At 39.1% G+C, this 25,963-nt stretch overlaps 1 protein-coding gene across 1 annotated transcript; it reads right to left on the bottom strand.

Moving 5' to 3' along the window:
• Positions 1-17,025: 17,025 nt before the first annotated feature.
• Positions 17,026-25,116, bottom strand: LOC149298433 (tubulin polymerization-promoting protein family member 3). Its single transcript, XM_089487390.1, has 4 exons — positions 25,080-25,116; positions 18,632-18,837; positions 17,870-18,023; positions 17,026-17,214 (listed from the first exon to the last, which is right to left on the bottom strand). The coding sequence occupies exons 2-4, from the start codon at positions 18,817-18,819 to the stop codon at positions 17,026-17,028; spliced, it is 531 nt and encodes a 176-aa protein (XP_089343516.1). The 5' UTR covers positions 18,820-18,837; positions 25,080-25,116.
• Positions 25,117-25,963: the final 847 nt, after the last annotated feature.

The following is a 25,963-nucleotide window of genomic DNA, read 5'->3' as shown; positions in this document are numbered from 1 at the left end:
TTTTGAGTTGTGAGAAAGGCTTGCACCTTGTTAACCTTTCAAACCTTTTGGTGCATGTGTGCAAGGCTTCCCATCTTCAGAATCTATATTCCACTCCAGCCACAGGTAAAGACGTGTCCACTTACAAGATTTTAGTAGAACCAGGGTCAGCAGAATGGAGCGTGATGACCACATTATTTGTATGCTCGGAATATCAAAACTCTATCCTAGGTTCCAGGCTAGAATCTAAGTGGGCCAACATTCTACAATAATGAAAGCGGTACTGTTTGAAACCGAACAGATCACTTTTAAAATGAGTATTGTTTTCTTTATTAGGAGATATATAGGAGAGTATAGAGTAAATCCTTTGTTTAAATGGTGCTCCCCAGTGATAGTGTTTTATTATTATCTATGTTTAATTCATAATTGGAACTTATATACATGATACCATTGTATATAATATAAATGATAATGTTCTATTTAAAAGCACTTTTGTTTAGACTGTATATTTTTTGGCTATGGAAATATTAATGTACTTATGCCCCTTGTTTTTTTTTTCTTAAGGCAGCACCTTGATAGAGCATGAATGCGTTTTTTTTTGTTTTTTTTAATTTATTTTCAGAAACTCGCTTAAGAATTTTAGCTACTGTTTACATTGTTGTAAAGTGTTGTAAAAGTTTAACAATGCTAGCATTTCCTTTTAAAAGTTGAATGTATAATAATGATACCTGGGAACTTCCCAGGATAGGCTACCCAGGGCTGTCACTCTTCTGATGACGTGGTTTTGTGACGGGGGCAGCGGTAGCCACACATGGGGCAAGGCTAGCTCAGACAGCCTTGGGTTGGAGAGAGTAGTCGGGACGTGGATAGTGACTGGGCATGGCCATACCTGGGAACTTTCTGGCTCCGGCTACCCGGAGCCCCCTCTTGCCGGATGCAGGTCCTGCTGACGTGGCGGGACACACACCATTGTTAGAAGTGGGCAGGGAGTGGGGCTTGTTGGGATGCTCCTGTGACCCAGAGTTTACCCAGAGAAGCCATGCAAAACCCTGAGAGTTCCCAGGTATGGGCATGGCTTAACACCGCTCCTGCCCTGAAAAATAATAAACTGACCCCGGGGAAGCAAGGCCAAACCCTGTGAGATTCTTAATTCGTTCATGATGAGTATTAACAAGCAATAGCTGTTATACATGGAAATGTGTTTTGGAAACTCCTAGCCTCTTCTTTAGCTTGAAAATTTCTTGAACTCTTAAATACACTTTTATTTTTCTTACCCGCTAATTATGCAAACAGCTCCAGTTAAAAACATGGTTACACTTACATATGAAATGTATTACATCAAATCAATGTTTATTAAAAGAAGCCAAAAGCACAAGAAACTTAACAGTTTGTCTTAAAGAGATCCCTAAACTTCCCTTACATTTTGTCTAAATTAATAGCCTCCTAAGAGGCATGTCTTATTCTAGAATAAAGATAACGCCTTGCTTGCCAATTGCCTATATTTCCATTTAGGGCACCTAAAGTAATCATATAATATTTAACTATTTTAAAGTTTGAATTATTTTGGTAAATGTATATTGCGAGGTCTCTTAAAAGTGAACTCTGATAATCATACCATTTGTAGTTCCCTATCTGAATCTGGGTAGCAATTTACGTTTGACATTTTATATATGTGACTTTGAACCATTAAATTTAAACGTTTGGTGTGGTATTTAAATATTAAATGGAAACCGTCAGAATTAAAGCTATCCTTGTATGCATGTTTCAATGTTTTGTATATCTCAACTGTAGTTGTGTTTTTGTTTGTTTTTTTTCTTGAGAACCAGTGTCTTTCACGCTTACACGCTTACATTTACATACATGAAGACAGTGCATACAATGATAATACAGAATTTGCAATAAGACAAATTGCATATTTTAGAGTGTACAAAATTAAAAGCGGTCACTTTGTAGGGCACAAAATTCCACCTATACATTGTGCTGTGTCATATTCATGCTAATGTATAGGTGAAAAAATATTCAAGCTGGGTGCATTTCATTCAGCACATGATAGCATGATAACTTGCAGATAAAACATACTGATGTCCCAACTAGGCCTGCAAGAACCCAATTTCAGGTAAGTGTATAAATAATGCATCATAAGGTGTATCTACAAAATATCCTACTTGGCTGCATGTGACTGTCACCCGTGGTGTGTTCTGGCCTTTGGCAGCAGGTCTAAATGGTGGTGGTGGGTGATGGTAGACTCACAAAACTGGGCATATGGACCATTTGGGTGATCACGATACACAATACACTTCTGGTTATAATGGGATCTCTCCAGGTTGTCGATCACATATTCATTATGAAGCTAACACCAGTAGGCTTCCCCAATTAGAATGGCTGAACTCCTATAATTTAATGGCCATGGGGATGTTGAAGAAATCTCAATAATTTAACTATACATTATAGAAGATCTTGCAGTGCATGCTCACTGGGGGTTGGCCTTCATGATGTATAAGAGATTAAACACAACTCTTCCTTTAGTGAATAGACCCCTTTACCTGAATGAAGAGCAGAACAAGCCGCTCATCCTCTAGAAGATTGATAGCAGAAATCAACTCACGGGACCTGCGCCATATGAACTGCCAAGGGATGAGACCTGATCTTCTGAAGATGGATGACCTCTTTACTACTTTACGCTACCAGTTGCAATAAAAGACCGGGAATAACATTTGAAACAAGGGACAAATTAGCAACTGGGCTGAGAATTGGACCTGTTTCATTTTGATACTTTTTGATACTTATCTGACACTTATGCATATACCACAGGGAAAAAAACTAAGTGTGCGTGATTATTCCTTCTCATCGTTTTATCTCTGCCTTACATTTAAGTCGCTGTTGATTAATTCACACAGCCTTTGCAAAGTGGGTGGAGAAAAGATAACTGCTTCCATAAGATTAAAACAAATTATCTCCAAAACAATTATACTTGTCAAACAAAAAGAAAAAAACTATGGGTAATTTGAATAGATTGGTTTAGTTAATTTAAAGGTGTGGAAGCAACAGTCCTAACACTGCATGGGTTTGTGTTTGATGAAACAAGGGCCAAAGCGGGAGGAATGAAATAACATGAAAGCAAAGTGTAGGTTAGGGGACACCTTGCTCTGGGTTTAGCTCTACAAACATAGCCCATAGTCTCTTCATTGAAACCACCCATTAAAAACTCATTCCCATGATGGAGCTTGTGGACATGACAGGAGTGGATTGGTCAGCACCCCCTGTCCCTTTCTGGGGTCCAAGTCTGGTTTATTGTCATCAATGTAGCTGTCTCTAGATTCATATTCTGATCAGGTGGTCCCATGTTAGCAGCTACTGCCACTCCAAAGCGCTCAGCTGGCCAAGCTGGAGTTGCTAAAATTGTCATGTTTCTAAATTGGTCGGAGACCACAAGAAAACTTAATGTAAGTTCTGTCAAGCTGCAATGATTGTGTACTTGGTATCACTAATAGCAATTTTTCATATTTCTTATATCTCCCCATTCTACCTCTATCCCACCCAGAAAATCTTTTATTATAAATATTATTTCTATTTACTTTTTTAGTGCTTTGGGACACCTATAGTATTCCTCCTGAGGAAGACTTGGAACCTGAGATGACAAGCCCTAGAGTCGTGTAGAATTGAGGTAAGAACCCTCACTATGAATGTGATAAGAACTATTGTCTGTGCATATCATCAATCTTTGATAGACACACCTATGTTCATGCAGTACCCCTGCTTTGGTGCCTGGGAATATGATAAATTCGGAGCAAATGGTGAAACTTGTCACATACATTAATACTTTCCATGAATATCGGTTTTTTTTCTGTAACCTAGTTGAAGAACCCAGCATACATTGGAATTTACTGCAGGTGGGTCCATGGCCCAGAATCTATTCACCTGCTACAATTTGTTTTAGAAGATGACCTCTGTATGACTCTAGTGAATTAATCAGCATTTATATTTCAGATGTGTACTAATTAAAGAGCCACCTGTACAGAAAGAAAAAAAGAAATCTGCATTACTGGGATTGAAGATCTCAGGACTGAAACCAAGGAACTGGTATCTGCCGCTGAACAATAACCAGGGCATCAAGATTCTAGCATTTTGGATTAACAGGTAAGACACAAAAAAATTAGATCTTTTGGGTATTTCACTTGTTCTGTTCTTTTTGAGAGACCGAGTGGGTCCTCTGTATTAAAGCAAAATCCTTTAATATAGTTGAGATTTATTTTCCAAGAATAGCTCAGTTCGATGGGATTTTTTGAATCGAAAGGAAATTGTGGCAAGATTGTTTCCAGTAGTTATTGCCTTCTCGATAGTATGGATTTATGATGCTAATGAGTCTGTCATGATGTAACTTGAAGTCTGGTTTAGACTGGAGACTTGATGTAACCTGAATCAAGGTAAAATGTGGACTTACCTGTATTAAGTTATATGAAACCATATTTTGTAGGTCACATATACCTGTGTTTCTAGCTATATGGATATACGTTTGCCACGTTCTATAGGAGCGTGTGCTGTGTCAGAGGGACAGGGCTCCATTCATATTCTTTTTCATGTTGGCTAACATATTTTTTTTAACCTCGTCTCGGAGGAGTTAATATGTGTTGTTGCATGTATGTTGTTCAACCACATTTTTCTCCTTATCCAGAAGATGGTGCTCAAGCACTTTAATGTACCTTTAAAGTCTATACATCTTTGAAACATACTTTGCACAAGAGCAGCTTTTATGTTTTTATGTTTATTATATACTAAATCAGCCTACATACTGTTGTTACATATTCTATGTCCGTATAAATACATGTTGTGTGTTTTACGTAAAGGCATTTAAAATGTAGAGCAAGTTGTGTAGAAGGACAATAGATAGAAGGATAATAAAATATATGCCAAGCTGTAAATAAAAAAGCCACTGCAGAAATATCAGTGGGTATTTTTCTCGCCATTTTGGCATAGAGATGATCTGCTTAGGATTCTTGTCTAAGCAGTGATGTCTTAAAGTGAGATCTGATGTATGCCAGCTATTAAAGGGTGTCTGGGAGCAACCTCCTAGGAGTCAGGAGGTCAGAGAGATAAACTTATGGAGATCACACAATTTCCATGTTTAATTTCAATAACATAGAATAAGGTTTTTAAAACTACCTGGTTTCTCGGGTCTTATTCTCAGTCATTCAATTGTCAAATTTTGGCTGCTCCATTTGTGCAGCTGTGTAGCAGCGCCTGGCTGGAGCTCGCCATTGGGTAGCAGCGCCTGGCTGGAGCTCGCCATTGGGTAGCAGCGCCTGGCTGGAGCTCGCCATTGGGTAGCAGCGCCTGGCTGGAGCTTGCCATTGGGTAGCAGCGCCTGGCTGGAGCTCGCCATTGGGTAGCAGCGCCTGGCTGGAGCTCGCCATTGGGTAGCAGCTTCTGGATTCCCTCATAAGGACACCCAACATTGTCATGTCATGTGTGTCTCCTACCCCATTGTGCGGAGGTGCCGTGTCATGGTTTGGCTTTTGTATGGCAGCTAAGGGTATTGATAATGCACAGTGGCCTATAATCATAAAACTTAAGACACTATCCTGGACTGTCAAAGCCATATCAGGATTGTTGGCAGATATAGGATGTTTGTGCATTTGCCCACACATATAGAATAACCAATTGCTCCCGGGGTCACTGTTTACATGCAAACCACCTTTCTTACTTTGCTAGAACACCCATCACCCAGACATCTCACCATGAGTAGACAGATAATGCTAGGATTAACTATACTTGTAATTTAATAGAAATGCTCACGTTATTGAGTATTACAGATACAGAAGGAAAGATTCTTTCTGTGACACTACATGTCTTATTGCAACCCAAATGTGAGTTGTCACTTGATGTATTTGCATCAAAATTGGTTTGTTTGGGGTAACCAAGACTGAGCGTAGAATAATACACTAAGCAATAATAGCACAACTAAGACACTTTTGACATTTTCATCCATGCTTTATTGAAGAGACCTGTCCAAGAACCCCGTTTAACTAAAAACCAAACAAACCGCATGGATTATTGATTATATCCTTCTCGTTGTTTATGGCAGTGGATGGGTTACATTTCTGCATTCCTGGTGTAGGAGGTGCAGATTAGATTAGAAAATAGAACAATATATCCTAAAACCTCAGTGCAAGAGTGACAGCTGCTTCCTAAACCCTGGCCTTGTTCTGACCTCCTCGTTTACGCATCATATTCCGTTTTTATTACAGAGACCACAAGATCCACTGCTGTCGTACAAATTTGTGGGGGAAACCTTTGTGTAACCAAGCTGCATATTTTGATGTCAGGAGACAGGGGGTCTCTTCCCCATTCTTAAAGCAGTCAGGGCTGTGTGCTTGACTCTGTTTAAAATCTATAACGGAATATGGTTCAGGGTTCGAATGACACATCTGACTCATCAGAATATTGAGCATATGGATTATAAAGAATAATTACCCTCTACGCCTTGTACTAACATGCTGGAATACAGCCATATGTAATATTTGTGTATATAATGCACCTCAATTATTTATTAGTTAGAATCTTATACGAAAAAAATGCTTAGTAATTAATATTAGAAACATCTCTGTCTTTAATAATTGTTTATTTGTGGTCTGGCTGTAGTATGGAGATCCTTTGGATAGATCGTGATTCAAAAGCGGGGTAGCTTTGGGTAAGCATCCTCACTACCTTTACTAGGGTGGTCTGGTTTAAGGACGCTCAGCTCCCACGTATAATGAATTAACCAGATGCCCCATATTGGAATTAGGAATTCAGAACTTCTGGTTTGATCTACACCGAATATTAACCTAGAAGGTCAAATTAAAGTAATAAGATGTCTGATTATATTCTTCCCTTTGCAGCTTTAAATGGACGCAAAACGTCATGTGTTGTTTTTCCTCTGCTGCAATGGCAATACAGGCTTTCAGCCTATCAGTATGTTTTGGATACACATTGATTAAAGAGATGGCATTCTTAATGCTTTAGTTATTTGCCGATATATGTTGTTATACTCTTTATAGGGGTGAGTTTTGCAGGCAGGAAAGAACTTTCCCAAGCAGGTCTGCTACTGTCACCACATGCCCCAATGAAAAAAAAATGGAAACAATAATAGGGCGAGTTCCACTACAATCCTACAAATCTCAGTTTCAAGGGGTAATACGGTAGCAGCCTTTGTCCCCTGCCCTATGGAAAGAGTTATAATGTAGCCAGTGCATAAGCCACCCTGGCTCCTTTTTATGTCCTTTTGAGGGAGCTCGCAGAATGACATCCACACATGGATTTAGGGTGAGCTGGTTGTTAAGCGTGACAACGTGTGTGTCCCCGTATAAACACTGGCTACCCAGCAACACACGCACACAAACACAGCACACTACTTCCTGCTTGGGCCCGCAGGGAAGGTGACTGTCACCAGACCGAAAAGCTGTTTGCTATTATTAACACTTACTCATCCATAATGGACTATCGGCACACAGAATATGCATCCGCAGATATCGTGGCAGCAATGGGATTCAGACTATGTAAGGGAAACATAACTCCCTTCATTCCCGGGGGGGGGCAGCACATACCTGTCGGGGGGAAAAAAAAGATTCCAGGAACACTTTGCCACTGGCTTGGCACATCTCTCATTGCTACGTGTGCATGTGACGCTGTGTCGTCCCCAGCAGAAGACATATGTGTGTAAAATAAAATGAGTTTACTACTTCTGAATGAAGTTTTTTAGGCACAGTGGTGGTTGCAATGGTTTTTTATTTCTTTCCTCTATGTGGACTAACTCCTGGGTCATTGCCTTTACCCCTTCTATAGAGGCTGCTGGTGTTGAGGGTACATTTGCAACTGGACCATCCAGGGGTCCCAACAGTCCTTCAACCCCACAATCTTGGTTTCTATAGGTGGCATGGAACAGAGGAGGTCTGTACTATTAATGGCATAGATATTTTACTGATCTCTCACTGATCCATGCTAGCAGAGGCTTGACGAGTTGGCATATGATGTCATATCTTGACCCCCTTATTAGGTAAAGCTGTAATGGCTGTCTGTATCGGGTCTATTGTCATAAGCCAGCCTGAGAATCTCTCCTTTACCGACGGGTCTTTATGCACATCTGTTACGTGTTAAATTATTTACATCCATATTTGTCAGACAGGCCATGTCCGCCAGCCTTCCATAGAACTAAACAGGTAAAATAATGGCTTAAACTCAGTGTATTACATAGAGCAACAATGTGGTTAATATAATCCCTATGACATCATCATTAAAATGTTGCCTCGGGACAGAAAGGAGGCGAGAAAGATGAGTCGCTGTTGTAGTGTACTGTGCTAGTTGGTGCGATCTGCATTAATATCTAACATTTCTGGCAACGTGTACAATGCATACGTTCTTTGTCTAGATATTGTTCTAGCAGGCAATGAGTTATTATTGCTAAGATTCTTGCAACGTCACCTTTGGAATTAAGAATCTGTCGCTCATTAGCTACTGCCATTCTTGCGACAAACACTCACTTCCTGGAGCCTTAAACAGAATAAACAAAGTATCTTATTTATGTTACAAAACGACATTCCTGATGCCATCAGGATCCTACTCACACAGATTATCAGGTTGTCAGAATGAAAATGCCATTAAGGGGAAAAGTTAGTCTTACTAAACGATGGCCGATGTCACTGGGTCATCCTTCTTGATCTATTAAGTGTAGAGGGCTGAGTAGTATGGAGAAGGCACTCAAGATCAGCTTAGTAAGTAACTTCTTGCAAGGAACAATTTCCTGCCCTCTGTGGGGTAGGTTCCACACAAAAAGTAGTAGTCTACAGTTGCTACTTTGTATTGAACATCTAATGGAATCCATATTGTTCTGAGAGTAGAACTCAAATCTTATATTGATGGAACTCTGCTTGTTTATTAAGTAGACCAAGGAACACACAGAATGGTGCATCATACCATTGCATGGGTGAGGAGGCTTCTACCTCAAACCAGGGCCAACCAAACTCTGTCATAGTGAAGAACTGATAAATACTGCGAAAATAAAAATCATAATGCCAGAAAAAAGACAGTTATGGATTCTTTTAAGAGCTTAGGTAACATTATCCTCCACCCCAAGCAAAAGCTAGGCAAGACCGACGACTAAGTAAAACAAAGAAGGCTATGTTGAACCTACCACACCTGTCGTTTAACAATGCATGCAACTTCTGTGACTTCCCCACACTGCGAACATATTGTAAGTATGTTCCCGCGAGTGTTAGCGGGTCAAGGACCGGAGACACATGTTGATTTAAAGCTAAGTATTCCAGCCAGATTTATATATGAATGTGCTAAGCTAAAAGAATCTATCGTATTCTGATCTGATTACCCAGAATGCTTTACAAAAGGGCTTTTCATTCAAAGGGAAATATTTGATTTCATGAAAGTATATCGAGGGGAAAGGAAGAGAAGGGAAAGTGACCATGAAAGATAAAATATGAATGACCTGCCTAATTCACGTGCATAAGAACTGCCTGCATAAAATGTACATATAAATGCAAAGCATTGCAGTTGATGTCCGTATACTCGGTGTATTTTAAGACTGCTCTGGTGGATGTTCCATAGGAATGATGAGATTATTGGAAGTCGCAGCTATCTATATAGTTTATTCATGAGAGTTGGCAAAATAAACAAAACGTGATGAAAACATGGGCGTGTTTGCAGATATCTGAGACTAGATACGTCTGCAAGGACTTTGATCTCGGAGGCGGACGATCCAGAATAATTTCCAGTATGGCTTTATGCCAATCACAATCATCATTCAGATATTTACACAGAGAACAAAGAAATCGCAGAACAGCAATGCTTTAATGCCCCTTTTACTTTACCGAGAGGGTGGTAGATAAGTTCAACAACCTCCCGGCAGAAGTGATAGAGGTCAATAGAGTGAGGGAATTTAAACGTTCATGGGGTAGGCATATGGCTATCCTGAATCTAAGATGAGATCAAGGACTGCTTAAGGTTTGTGTCTGTACATCAAGAGAAAAAGGCAAACTAGATGGGCTGAATGGTTCTTATCATTCTACTGGCTATTTTCTAGTAGGACATCATGTTTACGATGGTTAGCTATAACGGAAACATTATTGATTAAAACCATCTGCACTAAACAGCTTTCAGAAACTACAGAGCTTAATCGTTTATGTTAATGTTCTCTGTGGCTTCTCAAAAACGGCAAAAGGTTTAAGGTCTCAAACATATTTTGATACACCCGGTACACAGAATGCCCATAGGAGGATATGGTGTGGTCAAAGCCTAAGGTCAGCGATGAAGGATTCTTCCTCTGCACTCACATTGTAATATTTGCCAATAACAGAAAGCTCATTGTTCTGTGATCATTAGGAGTCAGAATCTGAGTGTCTGTTGCCTTGGAGCTTATGAATCAAGCTTAATCATATCAGCTAAGTTTCCATATTTTTGAACATCCCTTTTCATGGCGCACATGAGAATAAGGCCACACACAGCCAGCAACTATGCTTACATACTTACATACTATACTAACTAACCAGCAGACCACTTACCCACCATCAGATATGACCCCTCTCAAGTAACCGACCCCACCGGTAGACAATATCACTGTACTCCAACTCAAGACCCAACACAGTCCCCAAAGGCATAAACCTGCCTCTAAGTACAGCTGTATACATTCATCCCATATGTAGGGTTCGGTTCTTCGCCATAAATATCCTGGGGCTGAACCAGTTGAGGATAAAATATGAGTGCTGGGTACTGATGCTTTAAAGCGACATCTGGCATTATGGACACAGTTTCTGTGCCACAAATATGACGTGTATTAATAGACTTTGCCTCAGTCGGGAAGAGTGTTCAACACGAAGCAAAAGTACCCTAGCTGAAAATTGTTTCCAAAATGTGTAATCCGCCAGGGTGTTAGAGAACAAGAATCCTTCGCAGTCAATCACTGAATAAAAAGTCCTTCTCTAGACATAAGTTGATAGCAGTCCAAGCTTTGACTCTTTGAAGAGAGTAACTTTGACGGATCAGTATATTATGTTAACCGTATAAAGTATAAAACATATAACGTATTCAACGTGCATTAAAGAAAATTTTCTTTTCTTTAATGCTGTTCTTTATACAGTGTCCCTTGTAAAGTTTTGACTCAAACTTTGTTCCTTTGCATATTTAAATCATGTAAGGCGTGTAGATATCAACTTTTATGGGGGTTTATTCACTAAGCTAGAGTTTAGGCTGCTGATCAGGGTATTTTGGGTGCACTCCTGGATTTGGCTGTGAACATGGAATTTTGAGACTTCCATGATCGTTTGGTTCCCATTGGGGCATGTGTCTGAATATGGACAAACTTAAAGTTAATGAGACGGTTCATTTGAGGGTTATGAGACGGACTAAGGTCTGTTACTTGTGACCGGTGGTTTTCCATGTACTGCATCTCTCTGGAATAGCCATTAATATATTCCCCACGCCATCTCTTTGCTGAAGGTTCTAGTTTAAAAGTGTATAGGACCTATTTCTGAAGAACCCGCGTTTCCATTTGCCCACAACGTGAACATTCGATTAATTGCATAGTTTTAAACACATGGGGCAGCTGTAGGTCAACTATAACGGAGCAACCTGGAATGTGTGGGCTGTCAATGTTTTCTCATTGTGATAATCTTACTCATTAAAACTGGAATCGCTTGCTCAGGCATTTGTTGTACGCTCACCGCATGTGGGATTAAAACTGAAGATGTTTGTGTGTTTCGGGGATATCTATAAGAAGAAGTGTTTATGTGCCAGACATTCCTTTGGGGTAACCTGCAGGTAGCCCTCCAGCTGTTTTTTTAACTTCAGCTTTTGGGCAGATGAATGCTGGTTGAGGGTCTTGGGAGAGCCGTTATCTGATGACTACCTCTGCTTTACTGTAAGGAACATGATAAGTAGAATTAGGCTCAAACTGCTTATTGCCAGTTATATATCTTGATGTGAAACTTAATTTAAGACAGTGCCAACCTTGTACCCCTATCCTTCTATTCTTTACTCCTGCCTATGTCCTACTTCTCAGCCCTCCCCTGCTCTTCTCTCATGTTACAACACATGCCAGTTCTCCTCCATCTATGCACTTATAGCCATCCCTTCCTCCTCTTGAACTTGTAGTCATCTTACATTCTTCCCTCTGTTGCTGTTTCGGGGATTTGATGGATAGAAGGACATTTCGAAAGAACCCATGCATATGTGTATAATCCCGGCCTTCCATGTTCCACCCACAAGGAGTCGAGGCCCCGCACACACTCATCAATTACAATTTGCTGAAAGTAGACAAAAAGTTTTTGTTCTTTTTAAAGAGTGATGGTCTTCTTGTTTTTACTCAGCTATGTTGTCATATTAGAGAGACAGCTGTGTAGAGGCAGTTCTGAGAGTCAGGAAGTCTACGAGCTCAGGCATGTGCGAGACTACATCACATAGACAGGGAGAGGTACAATGTGATTTTTGTACATGTTTTGTGTCGACTGCGTTGGAAAACAGAATAGACTGGCTTAGAAGAATGCGTATGATGAGCTCCGTATCGCATTGATGTGGTCAAAAATGGTGGTGAATCGGCATGAATGAAGCTTGGCCATCTTGCTTAGACTTAATAAAAATCAGAACTGGTTCAGGAGGGTTCTACTGTGGATTTTTGTCACATTGGCAGCTACTACACTTAGGCACCCACCCATAAGAATAACCCTCAAATTCCCCATTTTATACAATGTCTCAGGTACATCTTCCACCACTCAATAAATCCAACTGATCCCAACATAGGATTAGCTTTACAATTCATGTTCCAATCCATTCTCATGCTCCATGGCGCGCTGGCTTTTCGTAGACCGTACATCTCGTCCCTTAGGGGTTCATTCCGTCTGGAGGTAATTGTCATACGTCTCTCTCTTGTCAAGGAATGATAAAGTGGAGACGTGAATGTGGTATAAGGTCCTGTCAATTCAGGGTCATGAAAAGTAAAGTAGAGACTTTCTCGCCATGGAAACAGTAACACACCAGCCAAAAACATTGAAAACACCTGGTGCTAACGATCTTCATGTTTTTGTTACCAAAACACAAGGCCACATGGCAACGCATGTATATATTGAAATATTAACCTTTCATCTGCCAAATACACCTCCTGAAAAGTAAGGCTTGGTTATCATGTACATCAGAGTTATAATTAACCCAATATTCACCAACAAATGTTTTCCTACCCCAGAAATTAAAAAAAAAACAATTATTATTATTATATTATTATTATTAGTTAAAATAAATATAATAAGGTGTAGACATAAAAGTCTAAAAAACACACATTTAAAAAAAAGATATATTTATTCCAGAGTAATCATATTTCACATATATATATCTATAAGTATACTGATTGAGAAAGATTAAGGATTTTTAATACAGAAACAATTATTTTTCATATGAAATAGAGTTAAATAATACAGAACCAAAAATCCCCAAACTCACTGCATAGAATTTATTAGAATGAATCTGTGTGGAATACAACTGGTTAACCTCAATTGATATAATGCCAGAAATCAAATGAATAATATATAAAATGATAAAAACTGCAAGTGAACCAGTCAGTAGTTAGATATTATGTTAATTTACCATACAATTTCTTTAAATAATTTACGCACTTTTGGGTAGATTATTTCCCAGAATGCATCTGGTCTGTCTTCTTGATTGGCTCATCTTTTTTTGGGATTGGATTCTGTTTAATAATGCTGGTTAATGCCTAGCGAAAATGAGATCTGAGTGACACAACAGATCGAGATCTATAACAAAAACTGCTTTTTGCATAGCATGCTGTCGAAAAATGTAAAGACTTTGGTAAACATACGCTTGGAAAATGTTTATTGGAAAATTGTAAAAAATAAAGAATAATTAGGTACGAGATCATAAAAGAACTTCCAAGCAATTCATGAAGAAGAGACCCATCTAGTCTCAAAAGCTTGCAATCTAATACAAATCAGTTTGCCACTAAATATTCATATCATATTTACCAAATTTACTATTTTTCAATTCTATACCTATATGAGTATTTCACGGAGTTCTAAATATTATTATGGCAACGTTACTCCATGCACAAGGCACATCATACATTTCTTTAAAGCATCATCTTGGTCTATAGCGGACATACATGTGGCTTCAACTTTTGATCATAGCTTCGATTATCCTCAGCAAGCAATTAAATGGTAACATAAGCCACCAGTTGGTCATTGCGGTTCTACACAAAAGAAGAATTAGTAGTAAAGGGTTTATTAAACCTCTGAATGTAACTATAATACTAATAATATTTTAGATCACAGCCTATGGGCCAACATCTAACCCGGCCGCCGGCCACCATTAAATCTCCAAGCGGCTGCTGGCCTTAAAGTGCCTGTCATCGCCAGTCTGACCCTGTTTTTATTAGGTGAACAAAGTTATATTGAGAAATATTGCTTAATAGTCTTCACCTTTTTTTGTGAAATGTTTCTGATTTCTTTTATTTTTTTCTACGGTTTCAGGACCTGGTATATAAAATATCCTCAATTATGCCAAATCTCTGAATGTTTGACAGTCAAAAGATTTGATCTGGATATATTCTTCCAATTAGTAACTTGATTAACGTATCTTTCATTTCTTTACCTTTATCAATTTGAATGTGTTTATGGAAATGTGTTACATTTTTTTTTTTATTCTTAATCTGCAAAAAACATTTAAAAGATGGTGTAAACTCATATCACACTCACGTCTTCAAGCTGCTTTGAATAGATGTTTCTGTAGATTATCGGCTCTTCATCCAGAATTTCCCTTGAGATTACAATGTTTTCTTTTAACACAAATGTTAACATTTTTTTTTGTTTATCAACAAATGTATGAGCAGTAAACCGTAAATATGTGAAAGCGAGAAATGGTGTCATCAGTTGTTCCCTACTGTTACGTATTACTTTCAGGGGAAAGCTGGCAAAACTCTGCTTAGGAAGCAAGTCCAGCTCTGAAACAACGTAGCCCAAAAACATTAGTAAGCAAGACACCTACGAGCCACATAAAGGATCTAGTCATGGCATAATTCCTGCCTATAGTCTTAAATCAGAGCAGCCCCGAGGGAAGTTGCCCCTCCACCTCCTTGGCCATTGTGATGTGTCTTGCAAACATAAGATACCCCTAACATGCCCTTTAGCTTCTCCTTTCTGTATAGTAACCCGCACCATGCTATTGTGTTTCAGTATATTTCTTGCAAATAAGTCAGCCAAGAATGTGTAATTTTCCATGAACATGTTGTGTTGAAAGCAAAATAATTACGACAAAAGAACATAAACAAAAAAAATCAACAAAATTCCAAATAATGTAAATGATGTAAGCGCACACGATTATTGCCACGAAAAGACATTGGCCCATTGAAACATCAGCATGGGTTCGGTATATTTACACATTTATGATATAATCATTCTGCAAATACACTGATCCGGACATTTAAAAATAACATACAAAGGTATACGTTGTATTAAAGATAAATAGTGCTAGGAATGGGAAAGACGCATAACATTATAAATATATATACTGTATATATTTTTGAAGTCTGGACACTTAGGTCAAAAGAGCACCGGATTTAATCAAGACAGTAGTGATGGTGTTGATGATACATACCTATTGTAATAAATATAGCAATGATAAATTATCACTGGTGGGTACAAAAACTCTGAACTGTTGGTGGAATCAACCATCAATTCTAGTTAGTGTCCATACAAAGGTCACAGTGTCTGTGATTTCCTTAGCTTCAATTTCTGTACCATCACACCTTTTTATAAGATTTAAAAAATAAAATGTTTTTTTTGTTTTTGTTTTTTTTAGTCCTGGTGCCATATCTTTAAAGTATTTTTCCTAAGAGAGAAGACTAAAAATATATACATTTGTAGTAATCGGAGACACAAACCCACATTTACAAAGCAGTGCATTTTACAAGTCGGTTTAAGATGCTAGCTGGCATACTTAAGTATGCCGAGTTAGACATTTGATTGACAGGGTAGCACGGAATTTCACAATGGTGCGAAATTTTCCATGTGATGTAAATAAGCACTTGACTAGTGTTATTTTATTTTGCGGTGCGCATGAGACAAATGGTTGTGGTTAGACGAGCTCCTGTTCTACTTGGTATCATCCCAGCCCTGACTGCAAGGGAAATTAACCTCTGGAACATCAACGGTGATAAATAGAATAGCTTGGTAAATGTGCGCATTAAAAGTAACAAGCATAAAGGTTAACATCATTTTTTGTTCAACATACCATTCATAATACAACATAGTTAACTAAGGATTTAGGTCAAGATATAAGTGCCACAGTGTATTTATAACAGAATCCTCCATCTGCCACATTCCATGTGCTCTGGAGATCAGCTCCAGCCTAATTCATGGGTGATAGGTCTTCACCAGCCATGGAAAGAAGCCTCGCAGCACCCTGGAGCAAGGCAAATACGGCTTAAAACTGCAGTCCCACTTAGCACCAACACAAAAGACATTGTAAACAACTTATCAAATGTAAATGATGACAATTACAACAAAACAAAAAATTGTTTTACATTTTTCGTGGCTTGGCATTGTTTTTATTCATTTTTGGAAGCTTTAGTTATCCCAATACCAACCAAAGTAGGGTATGTAGAACAGCCGGAGGTCACTGGTTGTGGAAAGGGGAGAGCAGCTGCTTTTTGACACGTCATAATGTCCCCTCAAAAAAAAAAAATGCACAAAGCAGTGTATTAGAACTTTCGGTTCCTTCCCAGTGATACTGTAGTCTGTCCATGTTTTTGGTTCTTCGTGGCTTTTGAAGGGACAGCCTGGTCATTGGCATCTTTGAGCTGCTCTCCCAGCTGAAGCAGGATACAGATGTGGACTATGGGAGAAGTCATTGTTTCTTCATTATCATTGGTGCTAGATGGGACTGCAGGATTACCATTAACCAAATCAATGCTAGGTATGCCTGCCCAGCTACCCTGGCATTGAAAGGGTTAATGGCACCTGCCCAGGAGCAGAGTTGGTGCAGGGCAAAACCCCTTCCGCCTTATTTCTTCACTTTAGTATCATATGTGCCAGCGTGTTTGTACGCGCCAACGTATCCGGTGTTTTCCACAATATTTTCACGTCCGCTTTTGCCTTTGCCCTTTCCGGTTTCGTCGAAACGCTCCTTGTGGGACCCTGTGTATTTCGATGTGTCCGTAAGGCGTTCCACTGCTCCGGTTGCTGCTGCTTTCTGCAAATGTGAAAGCGGGACGATAATATGAAATGAAGTTCTTTAGAAAGCATGATGAAAGTTGTGCTTTGAATTCATTGCTAGACTATTAACCACCATTGGGAATCAACACATTAATTCAAAAACAGCAAGAGAGCTATCTGTTGCCACCTGCTGTTTATTCTCTGTCCTTCTTCACCATTTATTGGTATTGTTCTACTAATTTAGTTTTTTTCTTCCCATAATGTTCACCTATCGTATCCCGAATAGAGCCTCTCCTACTGCTTTTACTCTACCGATGAGATAGCCTTCCAGAAGAAACGTAAGCGGTCAATACAGTGAGGACATTTAAACATGCATGGGATAAGCATGTGGCTGTCCTGACTCTGAGACAAGAACAAGGACTCATTAAGGCCTGAGTCTTTACATCTGGAGAAACGGGACAACTAGATGGACCTCATTATCTGCCATCAAGTTCTATGTTTCTAAAAGCTGAAAGCCGTTCTGAACACCGCCCAGTAAGTGTATGAGAAAGCATGTCTTCAGGTCTTCCATTGATTGCACACAGTTCCTGCAATCTTCCACCAGTAATTTATCTCTCCCATATATCTCCACCGCCGACCACAAATATGACGTTTGCCCTACAACCTGAATGTGTATTTGTATATTGTCTTACCGTGACCCCAGTGCTGACAGGTTCTTTCCCAGCTATGAGTTTGCAGACTGCCTCAAATGCTTCTTCTTTACTCTTGCCTTTAAATCGCTTTGGTGAGAGCTCTTCGAGCGCTTTCTGAAATTCCCCATAGGTTATCACCCTGGCAGACTTTGCTCTGCAAATCACAATAATAACATCTTAACAGTTCTGCTTTTTGCTTGTAATTGAATAAATACACAGTTTTTCCCCCAGGAATGTACAGAGTATATATATATATGTGTAGTGGTGTTTGTTGTATCACAAGAAATGAAGAGACTCTGTATGTTCTACTGGCGGAACTGTTAAAAGGCCAAGATGAGATGTTTTTATTAGGATCATTAGACTGTCTGTATGTGCAATTGAAGGAATACGTTAGCACGCAAGATTGCAACAATGATGTCACACGTGGGGTGGTTAGTTAAAACAAATTACATCATCAAAACATCACAATGGCAACAGCAAACATAGACTGTGGGAGAAAAGCGTAATATACGTTACATCATCACCCTTGTTCTTCCCATGTGATATATAATTATCACTTGCTGTGAGATTACATTTAAAACTTTGTGGTGATGTAACAAATGGGCGGAAATACTTTTCAAACATTAAAAAAAAGCATTGGGTTGTCATAGACAAATAATGGCTTGCCAGCTCATTCATTTGGGGTCCTGCAGGAAACCCAATGAGATTTGTTTTATAAACTAAGCGTAATGTGTATATTAAGCTTATCAACATTCAACTTACTTCACTTTGGTAAACACGATGTCCACATCGGTACCCGTAACATTTTTCCCGTCGATTACTTTGCACTCTTTACAAAGCTTGGCCCAGTTTTTCCCGGTCATTTCTTGACCCGTTGCTTTGGTGTCACCATAGATGGCAAACTTCCGAAAGCTTTCTTCCAAGTTCGCGATATCAGAATCTTCAGCCATGGCTTGTATTTTATTAGTCTAGTAAAAGAAAGAGGGAAATAATTAAAGTTTGAGATTGATGTCATTATGGGTGCGTATTATGTCTTCTCTCCATTGATGGACGTTTGTCCATTGATTGACATCTCTCCATTGGTTGACATCTCTCCTGACTGTGTTCTGTGCATTAAGACATCTTACAATTTCAGGAAGAAGCTTAAAGATGACTAGTAAATACACTGTTCATAAAATTTTTTGGAAGGCCACGATGGCCCCACAGAGTTCTGTAAACACTTATTATGGAAAAGGAATAAAATACAGCTGAGGATCTGTGACCTTCTCACATCTTAACATTTCACTGCTGTTTATCCCCACCTATTTTAATTGGGAGGTACGGAAGCTATTATGTTCATGATGTAATCTTTAGGTGGAACCTTCAGGTTTCAGACTGTAACCAGATGTTTCCTAAATATGTCAGCTTCCAGGTTGGAGAACATGTTGAGGTGCGGTGCTTCAAATTTGCTGAAGCTGACCAGAAATGAACTGAGGATTGTTAAACACTCTTTAACATCTCCTACTTTTGCATGTAGCATTTATGGCACTATGATTCTTTATAGGATGTCACACTAGAGGAGTTGTCCAGCTTGTTGTAGAATGTATTTGTCCAAAGACAAATAGGGATGGTTTGCTATGTTCAACTCTAAAGGGACAGTAAAAACATTTATCGTTACTATTAATTTTATGGAGCCAGTGAGGTCCAGTCTTACTCAAGCTTCATGGAGGTTCCAAAATAATTAAATCAGTGATATGAACCTAACAAAACAGAACCTAGCCACAATTAGATGGACTGCAGAAACACGTTGTCTAATTAGATCTCAGCCACCTACTTTGCTGACAATGGCACCCTAGCCCATTCAACAGTTGCCAGTGGCACGGATGAGGCACTGTTAAGTTCATTGCTTATTCTGGCGATGAGCACGATGACCCTAGGCTTTCTTAATGCCCCTGAACCTCAACCCTCAAAATAAGGAGGCAAGGCTGAGCCTTGGGCACTAGGGTAAAATGCACTGGGTGTATGTGCTGTTGGGTTACCTGTGCACACGCATGCACATGTACCCAGGCAGCTAAACTTGCTTTTGTGTCTTAAATTCACATTTCACGTTAACCTACTGGAGGGAACTCAGAATTAGAATGCAGTTAACTTTTAATATAACATTTCTAACTTTTGCAAAATGAATTTGTTGAGGTAGAAAATTAGGAATGAACACATGGGTGCTATAACACCTTCCGAAGCCTCCTGTTAACTGCCGGCACCCGCCTGTCACACTAAGGTGACAGAGCAAGGGCATCCGTGCCAGACTTGGCAATGAAACATCTGCAAGCCTCTTTGCACAGCCCCCAAAATCTGTCTAATTCCGAAAGCAACAAAAAAATAATATGACGGCGGTGAGTTTAATTAATACAACAGATCCCATTTCAGAAGGGCATTAATGGACTGTAATTCACCTGCAAATGTAATTTGTACCTTTAAACTTTTATTGTGCGTCTGTAAAATACTTTCATATCTTTACTGCTTGCTTGGTGTTACTGCATTAATACGGTACTGTTACCCTCTCCTCTGTACTCATGTCACGCTGGCTCTGTTACTCAATCTTCTGCCATTTGAGCGATGGCCAAGATAATATTACACGGATATGTAAGCAGCTTCATTTTCTCAGGGAAGAAGAGCTGAACACATATTTTGTTTTGCTGATTATTTAATGGCAACGAGCAGTTGCTACCTGGCACCCAACACAAACGTTCTATAATCGCACTTGTTCTTATACCTTGTTGCTAAGCCACCTGTTGGTTTACCAATATACAACGTTTATGCAATCATTAAAGAAGCGATGTGCGGCGATGTATCGCTTCTCCCCCAGCAAACAAAGGCTGGATTTCCAATTAAATGAATTCCGCCGCCATCATGCCAGCATTGCGTTGTCCTATTTATCAGAGCCCACAAAACTAATATTTGTATTGCAACATTTATGAGATATTTGAGAACACTTTCTATCCCAGTTACTATTGACCACAACGGGATGGTGAAATCTGTTTACACCGTAACGGAATTTAAACATACATGTGACTGATTAAGGTCTAAGTCTTTACAGCAGGAATAACGGGCAGCCTAGATGAGCCGAATGGATTTTAATGTGCCGTCAAAGTCTATGGTTCATGAACTTTGTGCTAAAATCGCGTGCTTATGCATGTAACCCCCTATATATTTGTTTTCTGTATCCATACAATCCATATAATCATTATCAGTTTCAATAAACTCTCATCAACATAATTGTTCTGCAAACGTAGAAAACAAAAGGCTGCATATTTGCGATTTCTTGGTCTGGCAAACAACGTTATCGGCAAGCCGCTTGCACGGATGATAGAGAAGTTAATCCAAATATTTGGTTGCAGTAGTAAATGATTTTGAAATATGATTATAAGACGATCAGTAACACGTGAAATACTGCCACTGTTTGTACTCTTCTACTATTGTTTTTCACCACGAGTTCCATGATATAGACTCGGGATAGTTGTATTTGATATGATGCACTACATCTACAGTTGGAAGGTAGGTATCCACAATATACATGGGTCCCTGAAAAAAAGCATGTGGCTGGCCTTTTAAATCCCTATATTTTAACCCGCAGTAATTTTAACTATACAAATATTTGAGACCGGAGACTGGAATCAAATGATCCATCACGACTAGTTTTAAATCATTAACAAAAGGTATAAGAATCCTCCACGGTCACTTTATTGTTTTAAAAATACCTTTATTACTGCAGTGTTTTCATTTTGGAATAGTGGGAGTTTAAATTAAACTTTGAAGTGAAAGCAGATGTTCTTGAAATGGAAGCATAACATTACATGTGTATTTGTTTTGTCTCCATTTTAATAATATGTTTTTTATTAAAAAACTAATTAAGTTAGTGCTTGTTTAAAGAACAAAGTTCTACCATGGGCAGTTTTAGGCTTTCTTGACTGTTTTATGTTCGTTGAGGTCCATCTCCATTAACCACTATGCCAATTTGCCAAGTTTCCATGAGCGATGCAAGCTCAAGCATCTTTGATTTGATGCAAGTACTATTCAATTGATTTCGAACTTAAGAACACCGCTCACTTGCAACAGTTGAGCAAAGAAAGTCAGTCTGATTCTATAGGTATCACCGAGGTTCTAAGCTAGATAGGGACCCTTGTGAGAGTTGATATGGACTTCTGTTGATAGCCCAACATGACACATTTTTTGTGTTCCCTGTACAAAGGGCCATCTGATCATGCTTCATGTTTGAGCGGCTATTTAGTTTACCTAACAGTGAATATGTTGGGTGTGCGCTTCCTGAGTTTTTATACACAATATCTATTCTCTGCAGATAATCACCTTCCTTCTTTATTCTCGCTGGCACCACCGTTTTTCAAACAGCTGTCTGTGCCAATGGCACAAATGGGAGAAAACCGCTACAGGGTGGGGAAATCACTAGGGTATGATCAATCTAAAATTACCCTCTCCATGCTCTGATGAATAAGCTATAGACCAATAGTGGCCCAAAGTGACTGTTTTTAACTGCTTATGGTAGCCCCATCTATAAAGACTTCATCTGGCTGGGGTTGGGATCACTCAGATCCGAGGACATTAACCCCATTAAGTCCATCATGCCAAGTTACATTTCCAGGGATTACCATTTTCAAAGATCACATGGAATAATATGGTTAAATGGTGAGCCACAACAGCTGTCTATGTAAGAATACTTTGTTTGGCTGATAGTAATATTGTTACAGTATGGATGGTTTCAGGAAATTGGGGAATTTTTTTTGTAAAAAGGATCTGAGAATGCAGCCGATGGTGTTTAATAATTGCACAGAATACATACATACTCATAAGTCACCTGCAGACTTTTTTAATCATTATTCTGATCCATATACTTTATACAGAAGCGCCCACCCACCTACCCATTCTATATATGACATAGAACCATACAACGCAGCATTCTATACATAAGCCATGCCTTAGAATGTTGTCTTATCTATAAACATAACAGAAACTTGCAAGCTATATATTAAATGTTTCTCATTAAGAAGCCAGTAGCAGTAGGTATTCGACCCATGTAAGGAATAGCATTTAAGGTTTGCAAAATCATAGGCCGGCTCACATGTATTTTAATACACAATGCTGTATACTGTTACAGGGATGCATGCATGCTATTTAACATATGCTTTTTGTGGCCATAAAAAAATGGTATGCTTTATATACACAGGAGCCGCCGTAGGATCCAGTTCTTTTGCAATTCCTGGCTGGGAAGTGGTTAATTGGTGACACTGGGTAGATGCGGATACACAACCCTACTCTATATCCCCGCAGGCAGATCATGTCACTGCTATTTCTCATCACGCAGGTTGCCATGGCAATAGTCTGTAATGGTGTAAGCAGTGTGTGTCCCAGAGAATGCCTGCGTCTGGGTGGGAAACAGCAGTCTCCTTCCCATAGTGATCGAATCAACATTCTCCGAGTTCATGGTGTTCTTGCTATAACAGGCATTAAAACACATTAAAACCCAACGCTGGTGAAGGGGGCTTTCACTCACATTACCCCAAGTGTTCTTCTTGCCCATCTCTAGATTGTAAGCTTGTTAATGCCTGTTCTCGGTATGCCGTGGCAAGGTACTGTCTTGTGTTTTGTGATTAGCATTCACAGAATCTCGTGGGACAAATACAACAGATGTTGGGCATTCTCTGAGGATTCGAGCTATTCTTGTTTCTTTGGGGGTAGGTTTAACGCCTGCCTTTCCAAAGAATGAAATGCAATAGGTTCTAACGGTGCCAAGCGGGCAGTATTCCTCTGGAATGGATGGGTTTAATTGGTACATTGCATGCATCCAAGGTGATTGTGGGTTAAAGCTACTTAGCATATGTGAAAAAACTAGGAATCGCCTATATTTTGGTCATTCAAAAAAAAGGAGGTGATGCCAAAACAAAAAAGAGGGACCAATGCTACAGAAAAGCACAGTATGCATATAGGGGCCATGCTACAGAGTAGCACAGTATCATATGGGACCATACTACAGAATAACACATTAATATCACAGAGACATGCATACTGACAGTATGCCCAGGGTAACACTACAGATACACATTATAGAAACCATAATACATACAACACTGGAATGCTACTATTATGGAGTAATAATATATGCCAATATTCCATCAAAATAACTGATCACTGCTAAATAAGATGGGAATTGCCATCCTGGAGATGTGCATTGATATCCCGCATACGCATGGTTATATGAACCAACAAAGTCTGATTCATGATTCATACGCTAACATAATGTTTACTAACACACTTTGCTACAAGTTCTACACTAATGTCCCAGTAGATACATGTCTACAAGATACAATCATACAAAGCTGTGAACACAATATCATACCACAGCTGCAGTGTAAGAAAATAGCTTGAATATAGTATTAGTTACACATTTATATCACAAAACCAACTATTTGCTAAATCCAGATGCAGAGGTAGAAGTACTACACAGCCAGACACACTGGGATAAACAGTCTAAATGCACATTGTGTTTACAGCAAGAATGTAACACAAGTTATGCCTCCCCACTAAATCACTTATTAAATGCATAGTCAATTATGGGGAAGCATACTTAAGTACACTGTCCATTCATTAACACAGTAATACACACAGCTAATACAGTCTCAATGGTACCAATATACCTGTTATAATTTCCCATCCATTGTAATTGAATCTGATGTTCAGTGTAACAGATTTCAAAAAAAAAGAAGCCCATAGAAATACAATGACCTTATTAAATCATGTTTAAAGAATGTTCTTTCCCACCCTCTCTGAACAGATGTAAAAAAGTCTGTCTTCTATAGCACACAGTAGCTAGGAGGCAAAAATAATATTCATTACCAGGGTTCTAAAATAGAACTAGGCTGAGCTGTGTTTATAACAAAGCATACCTCACTCTGCTTCTGCATGTGTGACCTTATTCTGCAGCATATTAGAGGAACACATCCCTGGCTGCTACTGTAAACCAAGGAGGGGTTTCATGTTTTATAGGAGAAAATATAGAACAGCTGGCATAAATAATGAAAAAATAAATACATTTGATCCCTACAGCAATGCAATGGTCTTCTTTTAGTATGCACCTGCAATAGAATAGAGCAGAGCCATGCAGAATCTTGATGTGCAAATCAGCCTCTAAAATAACTACTGGGGTTAAGCAAATACACACCTGGGGTTATGTTGCCTTTTTGCCAGAGAGAGGTGAGTTGTGTGTCTTAGACAAAATTCTGCTCCCACCTCTTGATGCCTTCTGTTCTTCCTTAAACCTCCTCTCTCCTCTTGGCCTGTAGAATGAAATGCTGCTTTAAAGACTGTAGGACTATTATCTCCTGTTTATTCCTGTATCCATAGAGACATCCTGTAAAACATCAAGGGAGTGTAACATAAATACAAATGACCAAGGTCATTTAAAGGCATAAGAGATGTACCCTCCTGCCTTCTTGCTGAAGCAGACAAGATTTCACTTGGTGGATTCTCCTTTACAAGTTGCTGGATGCAGTTCTTTCAGGGAGGGTGTGTCATAAAGCACAAAGGCTGACAATCAGTCCACCGCCTCATTCATTCCCTGTCTATCCAGTGCATGGCTTGACTAACTGAACACTTCTCTTTGGCAATCCTTTCTGAAACCTTGAAGAATAATATTTTTTCCCCTAAAACATTAACAAAAATACCTATTTATGCTATTTTATAGCATGGCATAGAGAGTTAAACTAATCTGGAGCAATTTTAAAAATTATATTTTTGTTTCATAAATATGTGCCATTGATATTTTTGTGATTCCTGCTGATTTGCATGTTTGATTATTCTTTTGTATATTTAGTACATTTGCGTTTGGAAAAGAACCTGAATGTTACAAAAATATATATTTTTGTGATAAGGAATAGTAGTTATGCAAATTAACACATATATTTAGCTAAGATCATGCTTTATCTATCCATGTCTTCTCTAAACCTGCTGACTGCATCTAGATACAGTTGGTGACATGCTATTTACTGAGAAGAGAGAAATGGATCAGGGCTGCAGGTTCATGAAGACCCATGTCTTTTTAATTCC

Source organism: Sceloporus occidentalis, unplaced genomic scaffold, assembly GCF_023333645.1.
Source record: "Sceloporus occidentalis isolate IW3139 unplaced genomic scaffold, rSceOcc1.0.p SCAF_32, whole genome shotgun sequence".
In the NCBI taxonomy this organism is placed as follows: Eukaryota; Metazoa; Chordata; class Lepidosauria; order Squamata; family Phrynosomatidae; genus Sceloporus; species Sceloporus occidentalis.
Note: the sequence above shows the minus strand (reverse complement) of the source record. Positions and strands in the feature narration are given on the sequence as shown.

Excerpts from the sequence above, each read along its gene's own strand:
- LOC149298433 (XM_089487390.1), bottom strand. The coding sequence starts at position 18,819 with ATGGCTGAAGATTCTGATATCGCGAACTTGGAAGAAAGCTTTCGGAAG. Across the intron at positions 18,024-18,631 it reads ATCGTGTTTACCAAAGTGAA|AGCAAAGTCTGCCAGGGTGA; the intron begins GTAAGTTGAATG and ends TGTGATTTGCAG. Across the intron at positions 17,215-17,869 it reads CTGTCAGCACTGGGGTCACG|AAAGCAGCAGCAACCGGAGC; the intron begins GTAAGACAATAT and ends TCACATTTGCAG.